Source organism: Bos mutus, chromosome 11 (assembly GCF_027580195.1).
Source record: "Bos mutus isolate GX-2022 chromosome 11, NWIPB_WYAK_1.1, whole genome shotgun sequence".
Lineage (NCBI taxonomy): Eukaryota > Metazoa > Chordata > Mammalia > Artiodactyla > Bovidae > Bos > Bos mutus.
The window spans coordinates 13,547,357-13,567,878 of record NC_091627.1 but is presented as its reverse complement, the minus strand read 5'-3'; the positions used below and the strand labels follow the sequence as shown (position 1 = coordinate 13,567,878).

Genomic DNA, 20,522 nt, shown 5'->3' with positions numbered 1-20,522 from the left:
ACCGCACGCAAGGCAGCAGAATAAGAAGAAATGGAGTGATTCCAAATGTGCCCCAGGCTGAGGGGGGTCCCATGAAGGGGAAGACTCTAACGAATACCAGATGCCTAGGTCTTGTGTGTTGGTCATCTGGACTCTCTCTTCAAGAGCTTGAGCTCCTGGTTCCCAGACCGTGTAGACTGACTTCTCTTGTGGTTCCAGAAATGGAAGAAGCACTTGCAATCTCCTTTTGGACAGAGATTTTTTTTTTTTCCTCTAATTTTATTTTATTTTTAAACTTTACATAATTGTATTAGTTTTGCCAAATATCAAAATGAATCCGCCACAGGTATACATGTGTTCCCCATCCCGAACCCTCCTCCCTCCTCCCTCCCCATACCATCCCTCTGGGCCGTCCCAGTGCACCAGCACCAAGCATCCAGCATCATGCATCGAACCTGGACTGGCAACTCGTTTCCTACATGATATTTTACATGTTTCATTGCCATTCTCCCAAATCTTCCCACCCTCTCCCTCTCCCACAGAGTCCATAAGACTGTTCTATACATCAGTGTCTCTTTTGCTGTCTCGTACACCGGGTTATTGTTACCATCTTTCTAAATTCTATATATATGTGTTAGTATACTGTATTTATGTTTTTCCTTCTGGCTTACTTCACTCTGTATAATAGGCTCCAGTTTCATCCACCTCATTAGAACTGATTCAAATGTATTCTTTTTAATGGCTGAGTAATACTCCATTGTGTATATGTACCACAGCTTTCTTATCCATTCATCTGCTGATGGAGATCTAGGTTGCTTCCATGTCTTGGCTATTATAAACAGTGCTGCGATGAACATTGGGGTACACGTGTCTCTTTCCCTTCTGGTTTCCTCAGTGTGTATGCCCAGCAGTGGGATTGCTGGATCATAAGGCAGTTCTATTTCCAGTTTTTTAAGGAATCTCCACACTGTTCTCCATAGTGGCTGTACTAGTTTGCATTCCCACCAACAGTGTAAAAGGCTTCCCTTTTCTCCACACCCTCTCCAGCATTTATTATTTGTAGACTTTTGGATCGCAGCCATTCTGACTGGTGTGAAATGGTACCTCATAGTGGTTTTGATTTGCATTTCTCTGATAATGAGTGATGTTGAGCATCTTTTCATGTGTTTGTTAGCCATCTGTATGTCTTTTTGGAGAAATGTCTATTTAGTTCTTTGGCCCATTTTTTTGATTGGGTCGTTTATTTTTCTGGAGTTGAGCTGTAGGAGTTGCTTGTATATTTTTGAGATTAGTTGTTTGTCAATTGCTTCATTTGCTATTATTTTCTCCCATTCTGAAGGCTGTCTTTTCACCTTGCTAATAGTTTCCTTTGATGTGCAGAAGCTTTTAAGGTTAATTAGGTCCCATTTGTTTATTTTGCTTTTATTTCCAATATTCTGGGAGGTGGGTCATAGAGGATCCTGCTGTGATGTATGTCGGAGAGTGTTTTGCCTATGTTCTCCTCTAGGAGTTTTATAGTTTCTGGTCTTACATTTAGATCTTTAATCCATTTTGAGTTTATTTTTGTGTATGGTGTTAGAAAGTGGTCCAGTTTCATTCTTTTACAAGTGGTTGACCAGATTTCCCAGCACCACTTGTTAAAGAGATTGTCTTTAATCCATTGTATATTCTTGCCTCCTTTGTCGAAGATAAGGTGTCCATATGTGCGTGGATTTATCTCTGGGCTTTCTATTTTATTCCATTGATCAATATTTCTGTCTTTGTGCCAGTACCATACTGTCTTAATAACTGTGGCTTTGTAGTAGAGCCTGAAGTCAGGTAGGTTGATTCCTCCAGTTCCATTCTTCTTTCTCAAGATCGCTTTGGCTATTCGAGGTTTTTGTATTTCCATACAAATTGTGAAATTATTTGTTCTAGCTCTGTGAAGAATACTGTTGGTAGCTTGATAGGGATTGCGTTGAATCTATAAATTGCTTTGGGTAGTATACTCATTTTCACTATATTGATTCTTCCAATCCATGAACATGGTATATTTCTCCATCTATTAGTGTCCTCTTTGATTTCTTTCACCAGTGTTTTATAGTTTTCTATATATAGGTCTTTAGTTTCTTTAGGTAGATATATTCCTAAGTATTTTATTCTTTCTGTTGCAATGGTGAATGGAATTGTTTCCTTAATTTCTCTTTCTGTTTTCTCATTATTAGTGTATAGGAATGCAAGGGATTTCTGTGTGTTGATTTTATATCCTGCAACTTTACTGTAGTCATTGATTATTTCTAGTAATTTTCTGGTGGATTCTTTAGGGTTTTCTATGTAGAGGATCATGTCATCTGCAAATAGTGAGAGTTTTACTTCTTCTTTTCCAATTTGGATTCCTTTTATTTCTTTTTCTGCTCTGATTGCTGTGGCCAAAACTTCCAAAACTATGTTGAATAGTAATGGTGAAAGTGGGCACCCTTGTCTTGTTCCTGACTTTAGAGGAAATGCTTTCAATTTTCACCATTGAGGATAAATGTTTGCTGGGGTTTGTCATATATAGCTTTTATTATGTTGAGGTATGTTCCTTCTATTCCTGCTTTCTGGAGAGTTTTTATCATAAATGGATGTTGAATTTTGTCAAAGGCTTTCTCTGCATCTATTGAGATAATCATATGGTTTTTATTTTTCAATTTGTTAATGTGGTGTATTACATTGATTGATTTGCGGATATTGAAGAATCCTTGCATCCCTAGGATAAAGCCCACTTGATCATGGTGTATGATCTTTTAATGTGTTGTTGGATTCTGATTGCTAGAATTTTGTTAAGGATTTTTGCATCTATGTTCATCAGTGATATTGGCCTGTAGTTTTTCTTTTTTTGTGGGATCTTTGTCAGGTTTTGGTATTAGGGTGATGGTGGCCTCATAGAATGAGTTTGGAAGTTTACCTTCCTCTGCAATTTTCTGGAAGAGTTTGAGCAGGATAGGTGTCAGCTCTTCTCTAAATTTTTGGTAGAATTCAGCTGTGAAGCCGTCTGGACCGGGGCTTTTGTTTGCTGGAAGATTTTTGATTACAGTTTCAATTTCCATGCTTGTGATGGGTCTGTTAAGATTTTCTATTTCTTCCTGGTCCAGTTTTGGAAAGTTGTACTTTTCTAAGAATTTGTCCATTTCTTCCACGTTGTTGGACAGAGATTTAATAGAAAAGTTACAATCAATATGTCATCAACATTTTCTTGGAAAATGTTGCTATTAAGGCTAATAGAAAACCTCCTTGCTATTAAGGCTATCCTTTCTGAACACTTCATCCTACATCCTACCAAACAGATTAAAAATGCATCCATATGCCACAGCTAATATAATTTCCATATGTATAGTCTACATGTATTTTGAGGTGGGTTTTAGTTCACTTGTTGTTCATAACAAGTTAATAAGCTGTGTCCAACTCTTTGCCACCCCAACGGTGCACCAGCATCTTTGTAAATAATTAAGCCACATGTGTGTGGCTCTATTTCTGGCCTCTGCTATGTTTCACTGATCTGTTTATCCTCATGACAAGACCACACTGACTTTTAGCTTTATAGTAAATTTTTTTTTCAATTGGGATATAATTGCTCTATGGGCTTCCCAGGTGGTGCAGTGGTAAAGAATCCACCTGCCAATGCAGGAAATACAAGAGACAGTTTCCATCCCTGGGTTGGGAAGATCCCCTGGAGGAGGAAATGGCAACCCACTCCAGTATTCTTGCCTGAAAAATTCCATGGACAGAGGAAACTGGCAACTATAATCCATGGCATCACAAAAAGTGGGACTTTTTGAGACTCAGTGACTGAGACTGAGCCAAAGCGTGATAATTGCTTTATAATGTTACATTAGTTTCTGCTGAATAATGAAGTGGATCAGCTATATATAGGTATACACATGCCCTTCTTCTTCGACCTCCCTCCCACCCTCCCATCCCACCCATCTAGGTCACCGCAGAGCCCTGAACTGAGCTCCCTGTGCTATACAGCAGGATTCTACTAGCTAGCTATTTTACACATGGCAGGGTGCACACATCAGTGTAAGTCTTGAAATTGTTCACTGCAATTCTCCAACTTTGTTTTCCTTTTTAAGATTAGCTTATTAGTTATATATTTTAAACTATTCTCTTAGTGCTTACCGTACACATTATAATGTATATCATTTGCTTATTAAAGTCTCATATATATAATTTTTTTTACCATGTCCTGGTAAATTCAAGAACTCTAGGATATTTGAACTCCATTTCCCTTCTTCTTGCCTTTTATGCTATAGTCGTAATATATTTTAATTCAAAATGTATTTTAAACTTCATAAGACACCCTTACTTTTGGTTAAACAGGCAATATTCACTTTTAATGAATATTAATTCATTAATATTCATTTGCCTGTATTTTTGCTCTATATGCAGTGCTTCATTTCTTTCTGCATTTTGTGCTTCCCTCTGGGGTCATTTTCCTTCACCCTTTCGTGTGTCCTTTTGTGAGACTTCTAGTAATATAAGATTATGCTTTTTTTTTTCACCAATTACTCACTCCCTTCTGAATGCTCAGTAGCTACACCCTCAATGGCTTTAAATGGGAGAGTCTCTTGAATTTTTGTTTTGATTATTCACATTTGTATTTGTATTTCCAAGCACATCAACATCAGATAGTACTACTTCAGTTGTTTCAGTTTGGATTGAAGTTGGAATGATAATCAGGTTGATACGAAATGAAGTCAGACTTTGTAAACTATGTGGTTTGATCCTATACCAGGTGTGCTGCACATAATACGATTTCTTGGTAGTTGGAATAAAGTGGTGGGAGAAATGAGTCATCCCACAGCGTACAATAAGATGTTATGCTCACTATGCCATTGAAGAGTCACTTCATGTTATGAAATGTAATTTAGTTTCAGCAAACTGATATAACGCATAACATTAAATTAATGCTGTTAATTTATTGGTTTTGCTGTTTATTATTTTGGTTTTATAATTGTATAAGTACTGTTAGCCTAAGACATTTATTTATACATAGCTCTACTATTATTTATGTTTAAGTAGTACTCTTGCCTGGAGAATCCCATGGGCAGAGGAGCCTGGTAGGCTGCAGTCCATGGGGTTGCAAAGAGCCGGACACGACTGAGCGACTGGACTTTCACTTTTCCCTTTCATGCATTGGAGAAGGAAATGGCAACCCACTCCAGTGTTCTTGCCTGGAGAATCCCAGGGACGGGGTAGCCAGGTGGGCTGCCATCTGTGGGGTTGCACAGAGTCAGACACGACTGAAGTGACTTAGCAGTAGCAGCAGTATAATATGGGCTTCCCTGATGGCTCAGTGGTAAAGAATCTGCCTGCCAATGCAGGAGACACAGGGGACTCGGGTTTGATCCCTGGGTCAGAAAGATCTCATGAAGAAGGAAATGGCAACCCACTCCAGTATTCTTGCTGGAAAATTCTAAGGACAGAGGAGCCTGGTGGGCTACCATGGGGTGGCAAAGAGTCAGACGTGACTTAGCGACTAAACGACATTAACAACAAATTCCTATAGGTTCTATTTTTTGTCTCCTATTCCCCCACCACAAACATCTCTACTCTTTTTTGTTTTCCTTTTCCCATGAGTGTCACTACCAGTCTCTGTTCTGGTCTGTCTTTTTAGCCCATCCACCAAGAACTTCTCTCTAGTTTGTTCTTGCACAGCATCCCGATTACCCAGATCAGTGTGGTACTTGCAATAATAATCCAATACTAAAAGCACAATGGAGAGAGTTATTAATCCCATTTGGACCCAAGGATAAGAAGAATGCTCAGAGAAAGCTATAGAGGTGATGTCAGGCCTCAAGGGATGATAACTAGGCATTAACTAAGTGGAAAGGGCTTCCCTGGTGGCTCAGATGAGAAAGAATCCACCTGCAATGCGGGAGACATGGATTTGATCCCTGGGTTGGGAAGATCTCCTGGAGGAGGGCATGACAACCTATTTCAGTATTCTTCCATGGAGAATCCCCATGGACAGAGGTACCTGGCAAGCTATAGTCCATGAGGTCAAAAAGAGTCCGACATGACTGAGTGACTAAGCACACACAACTAAGTGGAAAAGAGGCGAAGATATTACAATCCCATATGAAAACATGGAGGTGTGTAAAAAGAAGTGTTTGGGGAATGCAGCATAGTTCCGAATTTGATATAGGGTACTGATGGTGAATTGGGTTTCCCAGGTGGGGCTAGTGGTAAAGAACCCACTTGCCAGTGCAGGAGATGCAAGAGATGGGGATTCAATCCCTGGGTCGGGAAGATCCCCTGGAGCAGGGCATAGCAACCCACTCCAGTATTCTTGTCTGGAGAATCCCATGGACAGAGGAGCCTGGACGGCCACGGTCCATGAGGTCACAAAGAGTCAGACATTACTGAAGCAACTTGGCACACACACACATGGATGGTGAATACATAGGTGACTAGCTGCAATCTCTTCCCATTCCTTATCTGTGGCAGACATAGCTAATCTACAGAGCATTTTCCTCACTGGGATTGAGCAGAGGCCTTGAACCATTCTCAAATTAACATACTAGGCAGCTACTCTTAATTAAGTGGTAGTGGCATAAGAGGTGAAACCTATTTGTTGTTCTGGGGATGAGAGAATGAGATGTCATGAAGAGTAATTGAGGCTGGGGAGTTAGTTAGCCAGGAGCCAGGCTGGGAAATTGCTTTTGATGATGGAATTGGTGATTATAATCTCTTGGGGAAAGAGAAGTTTCTGTGCTTTGAATGTGAAATATCAGAAAAGTTTCAGTGCTCTGGGAACTGCCTCTGTGGGCCTTGTCTAGTCTATGACCTTGTTAACAAGGCCTGGGAGAAATTCTGTTTGAGAATTCCCTAGCTACCCTGCTTTGGTCCTAATTAGCCACTCTGGGAAGTGTGTGGTTTAATTAAGAAACATCTATAGTTAAAAGTTTGGCTTCTCCTAACTGAGCGGTGATTAGGAATTAAGCAGGGTTTCTCCATGGAAACGTAGTCTTTGGCCATCACCAACTCAAAGTACCGCAGGAACAGAGGTCCTTTCTCAGGCTCATCTATCTGCCTCACTTCCCAATAGATAGTTGGGCCTATCTGGGTCTGCTCTGGAATTACACTTGGAACTGAGGCACCAGGTTGGAGGATGGGTCTGGCATGGCTGTAGACATCCCTTGTAATTTCCTTTGTGTTGAAGGAGACCTACAATTATAAGACAGGATTGGTGAAAGCCCTGAGGCAGAAGTGTGTCTGGTGTGTGTGAGGAATAATAAAAGGGCAAATGGACTGGACTGAATGAGCAGAAAGAGGCAGGAGACGAGTCCAAACTGATCAGAGAACCAGTTCATGTAGGACCTTGTAACCATTGTGAAGATTCCGGCTCTAGTGCTACGTCAACTCCGTCAGTGTTTCGTTGTCAATGCATTTTCATTTTACTTAAGACATGTTTCTCACGTTTCTCTAGCCCAAGGCCTGAAATACAACTATCTTTTTTTCTACAAGGTTTTATTTTTAAGATGAAGTCTTATTACACATAGAGTACAATTTATATACAATAAAATTTATCCATGTTAAGTATTTTGTTGATGAGTTTTGACAATTGTCCTGCATTTTGTAGCAATTACAATCAAGACAGAGAACATTTTCAGCACCCTGGACATTTCTCTTGCCCCTCTAATAATTTTTCTTCTCCCACTCCCAGCTCCAGGCAAACACTGATCTGATTTCCTGTCTCCCCCACCTCCAGAAAAAAGTCATACAAATAGGATCACACAGTATGTAGCTTTTTAGATTGTTTATTTAGCTTCTTTCACTTTGCACACTGCTGTTGAGTTTCATCCAAGTTGTTGTATCATCATAGTTCTTTCCTTTTTAGTTCAGTATCATTTCTTGTGTAGATATACCATTATTTGTTGATCCATCCATCAGTTTCTAGACTGTCTTAGATTTTGGCTAGTATGAATAAAGATGCTACAAAACACTGGCATACATTTCTTTGCATAAGCACAATTTTCATTTCTTTTTTTTATTTTAATTGGGAGCTAATTACTTTACAATATTGTATTGGTTTTGCCATACATCAACATGAATCCGCCACAGGCATACACGTGTTCCCACTCCCGAACCCCGCTCCCACCTCCTTCCCCAGAATATTGGAAATAAAAGCAAAAATAAACAAATGGGATCTAATTAAAATTAAAAGCTTCTGCACAACCAAAGAAACTATAAGCAAGGTGAAAAGACAGCCTTCAGAATGGGAGAAAATAATAGCAATTTTAATTTCTTTTGGAGTATCTAGGAGTGGGATTTCTGGGTTACATGGTAGGGGTATGTTAAACTTTTTAAGAAACTGTCAAATTGTTTTAAGCAACTGTTCCATTTTGCAATGAATGAGATTTCCAGATGCTCAGGACTTGGTATTGTCAGTCTTTAAAATTTCCTTTCCGGTCTGCGCCAAGCTAGCCCTCAGGCAGCACCATGAGCAATCTGAAGCCCACCGGCGAGCACAGCACTGGCGTAGCACGGGCTGTGGCGGCACCCTGGCGGAGGAGGAGGTCAGGACGCTGTGGGTCAGTGGGTTCCCTGTGGACATTAAACCCAGACAACTCTACCTGCTCTTCGGGCCTTTCAAGGGATATAAAGGGTCCCTGATCATGCCTACATCAAGACAGCCTGTTGGTTTTGTGGTCTTTGACTGTTGGGCAGGAGCAGCAGCCGCCAAGAATGCATTGAACGGTATTTGCTTTGATGCTGAAAACCCACAGTCTTTGAGGCTAGAGTTTGCCAAGGCCAACACCAAGATGGCCAGGAACAAGCTAAAGTGAAAGTCACTCAGTCGTGTCCAACTCTTTGCGACCCCATGGACTATACAGTCTGTGGAATTCTCCAGGCCAGAATACTGGAGTGGGTAGCCGTTCCCTTTTCCAGGGGATCTTCCCAACCTAGGGATCAGACCCAGGTCTCCCCATTGCAGGCGGATTCTTTACCAGTGGAACCACAAGGGAAGCCGACGAGCTAAAGGGAAGAACAAATGAATGACTACACGAAATCCTACCAATGCCAACCCCACCCTTGGAGCACACTTCATTGCAGGGGACACCTATAACCTGATGGGGGCCGCTCCAATCCCTGCATCCCCAGAGGCCTGGGCCCCCTACCCTCTGTACACTATGGAGCTGACCCCAGCCATCTCACATACCGCCGTTCACCTACCCAGCCGCCACCGCTGCTGCTGCCACCCTGCATGCTCAGGTGTGCTGGTTCAGTTTAGCCCAGTTCAGTTGCTCAGTCGCATCCGACTTTTTGCGACCCCATGGACTGCAGCACTCCAGGCTTCCCTGTCCATCCCAACTCCCGGAGCTGCCTCAAACTCACATCCTTGAGTTGCTGATGCCATCCAAACATCTCATCCTCTGTCGTCCCCTTCTCTTCTCGCCTTCAATCTTTCCCAGCATCAGTGTCTTTTCCCAATGAGTCAGTTCTTCTCATCAGGTGGCCAAAGTATTGGAGCTTCAGCTTCAGGATCAGTCCTTCCAATGAATATTCAAGATTGATTTCCTTTAGGATGGACTGGTTGAATCTCCTTGCAACCCAAGAGACTCTCAAGAGTCTTCTCCAACACCACAGTTCAAAAGCACCAGGTGCGCTAGTACCCTTCCTCTGATACCACCCAGCCAGGATGGAAATATTGGCACTTCTGTTCGCTCTCCACCCTTGTCACCACAGCTCGAGGCCCCTGCCCTGCAGGGGAGGAAGCCACCCTGAGCGCCCCGTGCCCCCAGGTGGCCCTGCAGAGCTGCTTCTGTTGCTGCCCTCCAAAGACTGTGAACTTTAAGCCTGACTCAGTGGACTCTTTTTCTTCCTCTCTTCCTCCTCAGCCCTGTCCTGCCCCACAGCCTGTCTCCAAAGCCTCAGGGCTGGATTCAGGGCCCTTCTTGCTGGGAGGGCTCCTTGGGGACTGAGCAAGTCCCAACCTCCCAAATCTGCTTCCGTAACCCCCCCTCAAGACACTGAGGCATTTAATTTTGAATGTTTTCTGCCATGAATTAAGACAGTTAAAACTTGTGTGTACATGAGTGTACAGTTTGTTCTCACATTGCTTCACCATGGCAACAAGGCCTGGCCACTAAGGGCTCATCATCATTCTGGGTTCCTCTCCCTACCCCTCTGCCCTGCACCACCTGGCTTCATTGAGGACCAAGCCCTGTAGCCAGTTCTGCTTGGCAGCTGGCACTCCACCACCACCACCCCCCCACTCACTTCCAGGCTGAATAGGAAGGACCACCCAGCCAAGACAGAGCGTTTTCCTGGTCATTTCAAATCAGGGGCCTCTGCTTCTTCCTCCTCAGATGGGCCAACAACCATTAAGAAAATCCTTTCTCTGCTCATTTCACTTACCTCTCCCCGGTGTACCCTGGTGCACCCCACCCCTGCCATGGCTCCTCAGTCTTTCCAATCTTTGAAACCAATCAAAAAAGTGAAAGTATTTTTGTACCCTGTGTAACAAAATGTTTATGCAACATGAAAGAGGAAAGTGGAAAGGCTGGCTTCAAGCTCAACATTCAAAAAACTAAGATCATGGCATCCTGTCCCGTCCTATCACTTCATGGCAAATAGATGGGGAAACAATGGAAATGGTGACGGACTTTATTTTTTTTGGCTCCAAAATCACTGCAGATATGAAATTGAAAGACGCTTGCTCTTTGCTATGACCAATCTAAGTTTGAAAGTGAAAGTTTAGTCACTCAGTCATGTCTGACTCTTTGCAACCCCATGGATTGTAGACTACCACAGGATTTTCCAGGCAAGAGTACTGGAGTGGGTTGCCCTTTCCTTCATGACCAACCTAGAACATGTATTAAAAAGCAGAGACATTACTTTGCTGATGAAAGTCCATCTAGTCAAAGCTATGGTTTTTCCAGTAGTCATGTATGGATGTGAGAGTTGGACCATAAGGAAGGCTGAGCACCAAAGAACTGATGCTTTTGAACTGTGGTGTTGGAGAAGACTCTTGAGAGTCCCTTGGACTGCAAGGAGATCCAACTAGTCAATCCTAAAGGAAATCAGTCCTGAATATTCATTGGGAGGACTGATGCCGAAGCTGAAGCTCCAATACTTGGCCATCTGATGCGAAGAACTGACTCATTGGGAAAAGACCCTGATGCTGGGAAGGGTTGAAGGCAGGAGGAGAAGGGGCTGACAGAGGATGAGATGGTTGGATGGCATCACCAACTCAATGGATGTGAGTTTGAGGCAGCTCCAGGAGTTGGTGATGGACAGGGAATTCTGGCAGTGCTGCAGTCCATGGGGTCACAAAGAGTCAGATATGACTGTGACTGAATTGAACTGAACTGAACTGAAAGCTTCGTGTGTGTGTGCAATTAATTATTGAAGAGCCCTTCTCAGACTTGTCAGATAAGTTTAACGTTTTCTTTTGAGGCATGAAGAAGAAAAGAGTTTCTTTTCTTCAGTAGTGAGCCTTAGCGTCAGCCCTTAGTTTAAGAAAAATGAAGGAAAAATTGTGCAATTTTTTGTTTTGTGAGCACATCAGTGCTTTGCTGTTGGCTGCAGCTGCGGCTGTCTTGCCATTTTCAGACTTAGAAGACGAGGTGGGTGTTGTAATTGCTGATCCTGTGAGAATGTGAAACTGGATAATATATGAAACACAAAATAAAAGAAATCATCCAAAGTAAAAAAGAAAAAACAATAGCACACTGTTGATTATTGCAGCTTAGTAAGTCTTGAAGCTAGGTAGCTCGAGTCCCCTCCTTCTTATTTTTTTTCAAATTTATTTTGATTCCTCTAGGTTCTTTGGCATTTCCATATAAATTTTAGAATACATTTTTTAACTTCTGTAAAAAAACTGGTAGAACTAAAGTAACTTTTGGTTTTTAATATTTTTATCTTGTTTCGGTATCCCTTATGGGAAAGTAAATTTTAAGAAACTATACTCCTGCTACCCAGAGATGACCATTATTTTTCCAGTTTGGTGGGTTTTCTTCTCTGACTTAAAAATTATTTATGTTTATAGTAGATCTTACTTCTGAAGAGTTTAAGGCAGCTTGGAGTAACATATACGCTACAAGATGGATAAACTGAAAATAAGGTTAGACAAGCACAAAAGAAGGAATAAACAAGGGTGGGGACATAAAATTGAGCCAGGAATGACTCTGAAAATGCAGATGGTCATGACCCTTGTTACGGGTGAGCCTTAGATTTGGCTCCAAGCTTTCTGATCAGTCACAGAATTCACAACCAAAGATAAAAATAAACAGTTGCTTAGATGAAATACTAACATCTGTGTTCTAAGAACAGACACAATGCATGAGCTTTCGTTTAATCAGCTTCAGTTAGAGGCTTTTGGAAATCACATTCGTGCATAAAAATTAATATTAGTAATGGTTTGGAGGCAAAAATCACACTGTCTAGATGGCACTAGTGGCAAAGACTCCACCTGCCAATGCAGAAGACACGAGAATTGTGGGTTCAGTCTCTGGGCTGAGAACACCCCTTGGAGTAGGAAATCTATGTATTCTTGCCTGGAAAATCCCATGGATAGGGGAGACTGCCGGACTACAGTCAATGGAGTTGCAAAGAGTTGGACATGACTGAGTGGCTGAGCACACAGATGTTTATGTCTCCAGTGATCTGTGTTGACTACACTGGATATCAGATCCATGAGAAAGTATGGATGTTATACACGTCATTTGGGCAATCTTCTCCAGATAATTTTTCCTTTAGTTCAACTTTTGATAAACATCATGTGTCAGTGAGCTCTAAATATTATTTCCTGGTTGGTGCTTCAGCTATGACTGTTTTTTTTTTAATTATTAGTTGAATATAGATGAGTCTTATTTAGTGTTAGTGATCAAGTAACATATTGTAGTGTTGAGAGCAGAGCATTGGGCCAGACAGGTGTTTTAAATCCTAACCTCATAACTCTACTAACTGTGTAGACATAAGCAAGTTATGACATTTCATCAAATCTCGGGGGTCTAATACGTCTGAAAAGGTTACATGTTCTATGATTACAACTACATGACATTCAGGAAAAGGCAAAGCGGTAGAGATAGTTGAAAAGATCAATGGTTTCCAGATGGTTTTTTAAAAAATAATTTTACTCATTTAGTTTTGGCTGTACTGGGTTTCTATTGCTTCAGGAGAACCTTCTCTAGTTGTGGTGAGCAGAGCCTACTCTTCGTTGCAGTGAGTGGAGGCTACTCTCTTTGCGGTGGCTTCTCTTGTTGAGCACATGCTCTAGGCCTGCGGGCTTCAGTAGTTCTGCACAGGGGCTCAGTAGTTTCAGCTCGTGGGCTCTAGAACACAGCTCGGTAGTTGCGCTCATGGGCTTAGTTTCTCCAAGTCATGTGGAATCTCCCTGGACCAGGGATTGAACTAGTGTTTCCTGCACTGGCAGGTGGATTCTTTACCACTGCACCACCAGGGAAATCCTGGAGGGCTTTTTGTCTTTCTTGGTGGGAGGAAATGAATAGGTGAAATAGCATTTTTAAGGCAGTGAAACTAGCCTATTATATATCTCATAGAGCTCAAATTCAGAGAAGGCAATGGCACCCCACTCCAGTACTCTTGCCTGGAAAATCCCATGGATGGAGGAGCCTGGTAGGCTGCAGTCCATGGGGTTGTGAAGAGTCGTATACGACTGCACGACTTCACTTCCACTTTTCACTTTCATACATTGGAGAAGGAAATGGCAACCCACTCCAGTGTTCTTGCCTGGAGAATCCCAGGGACGGGGGAGCCTGGTGGGCTGCCGTCTATCGCACAGAGTCTGCTGTCGCACAGAGTCGGACACGACTGAAGCGACTTAGCAGCAGCAGCAGAGCTCAAATTGTCATCTCACTACACTGTATTCAATTTTAGTGTTGAAAAATGAGGGCAATTGTTCTCCAAGTGACTAAACCAAATTATACTCCTTTGTGCACTGTCATAGACTTTCAGTGTTCCCTACACTCACCAATGTTCAGAATTGCCAGGAATATTTTTTTCTTGTTCATCTGCTGTGTGTAAAATAATATCTCACCCTGGTTGTAGTTTTCCTAATCACTCCTGAAGGTGAGCACAAACCATCTTTTTATAAACAATCTTTCTAAATGATTATGTGTTCTTTCTTCTGAAACAGTGAGTATGGCATGTAATTTGACTACTCTGATGAGTCTAAACGCCCATCTTTCTTCAGAGCATAATGGAGAGTGGTCTTCAGGTGTGTCACACCTAAAGCAAGTGGCCCCAGGGGAGGTTGGGCAGAGAAGTAAAAAGTGGATCTAAGAGAAGAACCATGATAGAGTCAGTGGGTTTGGGAAGGCAAATGGGAGGACAGTAGAGCTGTCCACTAGGCTGCTGACAGGCTACTTTTCTACTGCAGCAGCAACTGATGGCACAATAGTAAAGAACTGATAGTAAGGAATCTGCCTGCCAGTGCAGGAGATGCAAGATGAAGGTTCGATCCCTGGATGGGGAAGATCCCTTGGAGGAGGAAATGACTACTCACTCCAATATTCTTGCCTGGAAAATTCCATGGACAGAGGAGCCTGGCGGGCTACTGTCCATGGGATGCAAAAGAGTCAGACACGTTTGAGCAACTGATCGCACACGTACGGGGGCAATTAAAGTGGAGTTCTAGCTCCTGAGTTCTGACACTTTCTGTGTCAGAAAGACACACTTCTGTGTCTTGCAGAGCCCCTTCTTTTGTCCAGGTAGCTGTAGAAGTCCTGGTGTAGAGTTGTACGTAAATGCAGTTCCAGTACATGGTGTAGTGCCAGTTGCCTCAGATCATCTGAGAAGCTTATGAAAGATCCCCGAGCCTCTCCTCTGTAGATTCTTTTTAAAAAATTTTGTTAACTAATTTTATTTAAAAATAAAAATGTTTATCTGACTGCACTGAGTCTTACTCGCAGCATGCAGGATCTTTAGTTGCAGCATATGGGATCTAGTTCCCCATCAGGAATGGAACCCTGGCCCCCCGTATTGGGAGTCCAGAATCTTAGCCACTGGACCACCAGGGAATTCCTTCCTCTGTAGATTCTGATTCACCTAGTCTAGAATGGGACATAGAAGGCTACATCTCCCCATTTCCCAGATTTTTCTGAGTATTTTCCCAGGACTCGCCTCAGATAATCAGGAGCTGATCCTTGTGTTTTTGCTGCCAGACTCTGATGTGGCCAGAAGCTTTTGCAGACATCCCAATCTGCCCAGAAGGAAGAAAACACTGCTATACCCTGCTCCATTTTGTCAGGTATGGGCATAGAGTCTTCCCCAGGTGGCCAGAGTACAGTAAGTTCAGTTCAGTTCAGTCGCTCAGTCATGTCTGACTCTTTGCTACCCCATGAACCGCAGCATGCCAGGCCTCCCTGTCCATTGCCAACTCCCAGAGTCCACCCAAACCCATGTCCATTGAGTTGGTGATGCCATCCAACCATTTCATCCTCTGTTGTCCCCTTCTCCTCCTGCCCTCAATCTTTCCCAGCATCAGAGTCTTTTCAGAGCTGTGAGTCAGCTCTTCACATCAGATGGCCAAAGTATTGGAGTTTAAGCCTCAGCATCAGTCTTTCCAATGAACACCCAGGACTGATCTCCTTTAGGATGGACTGGTTGGATCTCTTTGCAGTCCAAGGGACTCTCAAGAGTCTTCTCCAACACCACAGCTCAAAAGCATCAATTCTTTTTTTTTTTTTTACTCATTTCACAAATATTTAAATCATTTATTGTCATTAATTTACAGCATTTCAATATACACACTGCACGGAAGTACAAATAGCTTTTCGAACACTGGCAATGTGCTTTCCGGTATGCGGCCAGCTGTCAGCCGGGTCATGGTCATTAAGGATATGCCTTCTGAGTACTTAAATGCTAATGGTTACAAATTTTGTTCTCTTCAGTTTTTCACTAAGTATATTCTTACAGATAATACACATATTACTGCAGATAAAACCTTCATTGAGAATTATTAAATTGATTGCATATTTGTGCTACTCTTTCTGAAGAGAAGAAAATATTCAGTACTCATAAGGCAGCAGAGAGTTGGTTTAGGGACTCTGCTATGTCTAGAAAAATAGTCCGGTTAGTAAAAATAGCATTCCGCGTATTTTCCTCAGCAAGACTATTCATGATGGTGGAATCCGTGACTCGGCAACAGCAGCTGGCGATGCAGTCCCTTCAAAGGCCGGTTCTTCATCTCCCGTTGTTACGCTGATGCCTTTTTAAACATCCAAATGTCATCCGCCCACTGATAATCTCTGGGGACTTCTTCATGTCATTGATGGCGGCAATGGGAAGACCCCAGTTGGCTACTGGGCCCCAAAAGTGCGTACTCATGAGGTAGTCCCGGAAGTCCTTGCTCCGGACATAGTCCGCCGCCTTCCGCACCAGCGCTCCTGCCATGGCCGTGCCGGACACCTAGCTGCCCGCGGTGCCCTCGCTGCAGCTCCTCGGATCCCAATAAAAGCATCAATTCTTTGGCACTCAGCTTTATTTATAGTCCAACTCTCACATCCATACATGACCACTGGAAAAACCATAGCCTTGACTAGATGGACCTTTGTTGACAAAGTAATGTCTCTGCTTTTCAATACGCTGTCCAGGTTGTTCATAACTTTCCTTCCAAGGAGCAAGCGTCTTTTAATTTCATAAGGCTATATCTGTTGACAAACCTAGACAGCATATTAAAAAGCAGGCATCACTTTTCCGACAAAGGTTCATCTAGTCAGAGCTATGATTTTTCCAGTAGTCACGTACGGATATGAGAGCTGGACCTTAAAGAAGGCTGACCACCAAAGGATTGATGCTTTCAAACTGTGGTACAGGAGAAGACTCTTCAGAGTCCTTTGGACTGCAAGGAGATCAAACCAGTCCATTCTAAAGGAAATCAGTCCTGAATAATCATTGGAAGGACTGACGTTGAATCTGAAGCTCCAAAACTTTGGCCACCTGATGGGAAGACCTGACTCATTGGAAATGACCCTGATGGTGGGAAGGATTGAAGGCAGGAGGAGAAGGGGATGACAGAGGATGAGATAGTTGGATGGCATCATTGACTCAAAGGACATGAGTTTGAGCCAACTCTGGGAGATAGAGAAGGACAGGGAGGCCTGGCATGCTGCAGTCCATGGGATTGAAGAGAGTCGGACACGACTGAGACTGAGCAATAACAAATGCCTGTTGATAATATTTTATTGAAGAATCACACCATAGAAAAGAGAAGTACACCATAGAAACTACTTTCAAGTATAGCAATAGGCCCTAACTTCTCCTAAGAAATCATCAGGCCAGCTGCTAGACTGTCTCCACATGGACAAAGGCATTTCCTGTCCCTAGATGTGGAGGTCTTCTCAACGCCTATCACAGTCAGAGCTCAAATGCTTCTCAAGAGCCCTGAAAAGAGACAGTTTTCCCCTTACTTGTTTCTAGGTTCCAGATTCTCATGTAATCAGCCATTCTGTGCCCATGACTTTTTTTTTTAATTTTATTTTATTTTTAAACTTTACAATATTGTATTAGTTTTTCCAAATATCTAAATGAATCCGCCACAGGTATACCTGTGTTCCCCATCCTGAACCCTCCTCCCTCCTCCCTCCCCATACCCTCCCTCTGGGTCGTCCCAGTGCACCAGCCCCAAGCATCCAGTATCGTGCATCGAACCTGGACTGGCGACTCGTTTCATACATGATATTATACATGTTTCAATGCCATTCTCCCAAATCTCCCCACCCTCTCCCTCTCCCACAGAGCCCATAAGACTGATCTATACATCAGTGTCTCTTTTGCATGACTTATTGAATAAGGAGATATTTGGTCGAGAGAAATTAATGCAGGATATTCATTTTCAGCTGCACTTGAAAGGAGCGAATGACAAAAGAGAATGGGAGGGGGAGATGAGGACTGAGTATGAAGACTCTGGCCAGCTGGGGGGCTGCAATAAGGTGGCTTTGATTGGTGGATATATATATATATATATATGAATATATTGTATACTTCTATAATTATACTAAAAATAAGACTGTAGATTCTAGTCTTGTCAGTCATCTACACCATTTTTAATGGACTCTTGGCTTAGGAGTGTAACCTTCAGTAACTTACTTCAATTAGAAGTGAGGGGCCTCAGGAGAAGACTTACCCCTGAGTATGCCCACAGGAGTGCTGCCTAGGACATCCTCCTGCTCATCAGCTTCCTCAGGCCTCTCTTCATATCTTTGTTCCTCAGGCTGTAGATAAAAGGGTTCAGCATGGAGGACAGAATGGTGTAGATGACTGTTTCCACTCGGTCCTTGATGGTGTAGGTGGACAGGGGTCGGAAATAAACATAAATAATGCTTCCATAAAAGAGGGTCACCATGGTGACATGGGAACCACAGGTAGAGAAAGCTTTATATTTCCCAGCAGCCGAAGGGATCTTAAGAACGACAAGGAGGATGCGTAGGTAAGAGATGATAACACATATGAAAGGGCTCACCAGGGTTACCAGTCCTTCGGTGTTAATGACAATTTCATTGACAAGCGTGGAGGAGCAGGACAGCTTCAGTAGAGGGTTGATGTCGCAGAGGAAGTGGTGGATGATATTGGAGTCACAAAAGAGAAGACGATTTATCAGGAGAACCAGTAAGAGGGAATGGAGGTGAGAGATGGAGCAGGAGAAGGTCACCAGCAGGACACAGCGGTGGCAGCTCATGGTGGTGACATAGTGGAAGGGGTCACAGATGGCCACATAGCGGTCAATGGCCATGGCTGCCAGGAGGTAACTCTCTGTGTTGGCAAAAGCCAAGAAGAAATACATCTGGGTCATACACTCAGCATAGGAGATGGACTTCTTCTTTGACAGAAAGTTCACCAGCATCTTGGGAACTATGGTGGTTGTGTAGCAAACATCAATAAAGGATAAAATGCTAAGGAAAAAATACATGGGTGTCTGAAGCTGAGTGTCAGAGCAGATGGCCAGAATGATAAGCACGTTTCCCACTATGGTGACTACGTACATGATGAAGAAGAGGGCAAAGAGTGGCTTCTGGTCCTCAGGCCGGGAGGAGAGTCCCAGAAGGATGAACTCAGAGACACTGCTGGTTTGGTTAACTCTCTCCATGGTCCTGCATAGGCCAATACATATATTCAAATATATAGTAAAAAAAATATTTTAATTCAACAAATTTCAATTCATTCCTCTCTTTCCTAGGATTCCTATAAAAAGTCCATGATTTTGTCATCCTTTCCACAGTCCACAAAAGTAAGTTGAACAATAAAATTGAACCTGTGTTAAGTGCAAGGACATCAGAGAGTGAATTTCCTTTCAGAAAGAATCCCAGGTAGACTTCAGCCATGCACTATTCTTATTTCCCCACAAATATTTATTAGATTTGCTGAAGTTCATCTCTCTACCATCCTTGCAAACAAAACAAAACAAATAAACAAAAAACCAAACAGTGAATCAGGTAAATAAGGTAACTGCTGACATAGGCACACAGTGACACAGTGCCAGTAGTCACCCTTTCAGAGCCAGTATTTTAATTCAAACCTGGTTTGGGGGAAAAAAAAAACTGTATTATAGAGTTGGCCAAAATTTCATTTGGGGTTTTCCATAAGATATGGAAAAACCTGAATGAACTTTTTGGTCAGCCCAATATTTGAACCTATGCATTAAAACATTCATAAACATTGAGGATTTATGGTCTCACAATTATTCAGTATCACTGTTTTAAACACTCACTAGGAACCCAACACTGAGATTAAAAAGATGAGTGATTCTCAGTTCCTATTCTTAAGGCGGTTATAGTCTGGCAGGAAAGACAAACTTTTACACAAATAACTGCCACAAAATTCTACAGGTATGGTGATAGACATACTTAAAAGCAGTGAGCATCATGTGGTGTCTTTGAGAAGAGCATGCGTTTTGAAATCAGCTCCTTCACTTTCTGGCTGTGTGGCTTTGGGCTGGTTACCTAACATCTCTGTTTCCTGGTGTCCTTCTCTGAAATCTGGGACAGTAAACACCTCCCTTCTCGGCTTCCTCTTCTCCTGCTCCACCATCGTCTTCATGTCTTCCTTTACTTCCTGCCCAAATCCTCTCCTTTGTCAGGTGTATCTGGATGCTCTTGAAAACACTTATTCTGTACTTTGCAAAACCTTATAGCTTTCATATTTTTCATTGTTTGACCGTGCTTCACCCAAGTTTACGAGACTTGGTGGGAGAAACATTTATTTGTGCTTTGTATGATTTGAAAATGAGCGCACAATTAAGAGAAACAAAAGTCATACTTAAGACCTATTAAGCCTTACTGTGTATTAGGCAGCGAGCTAAATGCTTTATGTATATGACAGATGACAATTCTCTAACCTGGTTCTCAGCAACAGTCCCTTTCAATAGATGAGAACATTGAGGTTAGGCACTGAGCACTTTCCTCAAGATCACGCAACCCAGAAGGGCCAGAGCCTAGATCCCAAATGGGATAGTCTTAAGCACAAATGCTTTCATAAAGCTTCAGAAGTTTATGCTAGGAACAAATGTCCAGGGGAGTTGTTTTTCACTGTGGAATTTTCCACCGTAACATCTT

At 42.6% G+C, this 20,522-nt stretch overlaps 1 protein-coding gene and 2 pseudogenes across 1 annotated transcript; 1 reads left to right on the top strand and 2 right to left on the bottom strand.

Moving 5' to 3' along the window:
• The first annotated feature begins 8,445 nt into the window (after positions 1-8,445).
• On the top strand, positions 8,446-14,705 carry LOC102288280 (RNA-binding protein with multiple splicing 2-like; annotated as a pseudogene).
• A 977-nt stretch (positions 14,706-15,682) lies between these two features.
• On the bottom strand, positions 15,683-16,418 carry LOC138989957 (mitochondrial pyruvate carrier 1 pseudogene; annotated as a pseudogene).
• A 1,706-nt stretch (positions 16,419-18,124) lies between these two features.
• LOC102280291 (olfactory receptor 1L8) lies at positions 18,125-19,057 on the bottom strand. Its single transcript, XM_005911448.2, has one exon. It carries the CDS (start codon positions 19,055-19,057, stop codon positions 18,125-18,127), a length of 933 nt encoding a protein of 310 aa, XP_005911510.1.
• Positions 19,058-20,522: the final 1,465 nt, after the last annotated feature.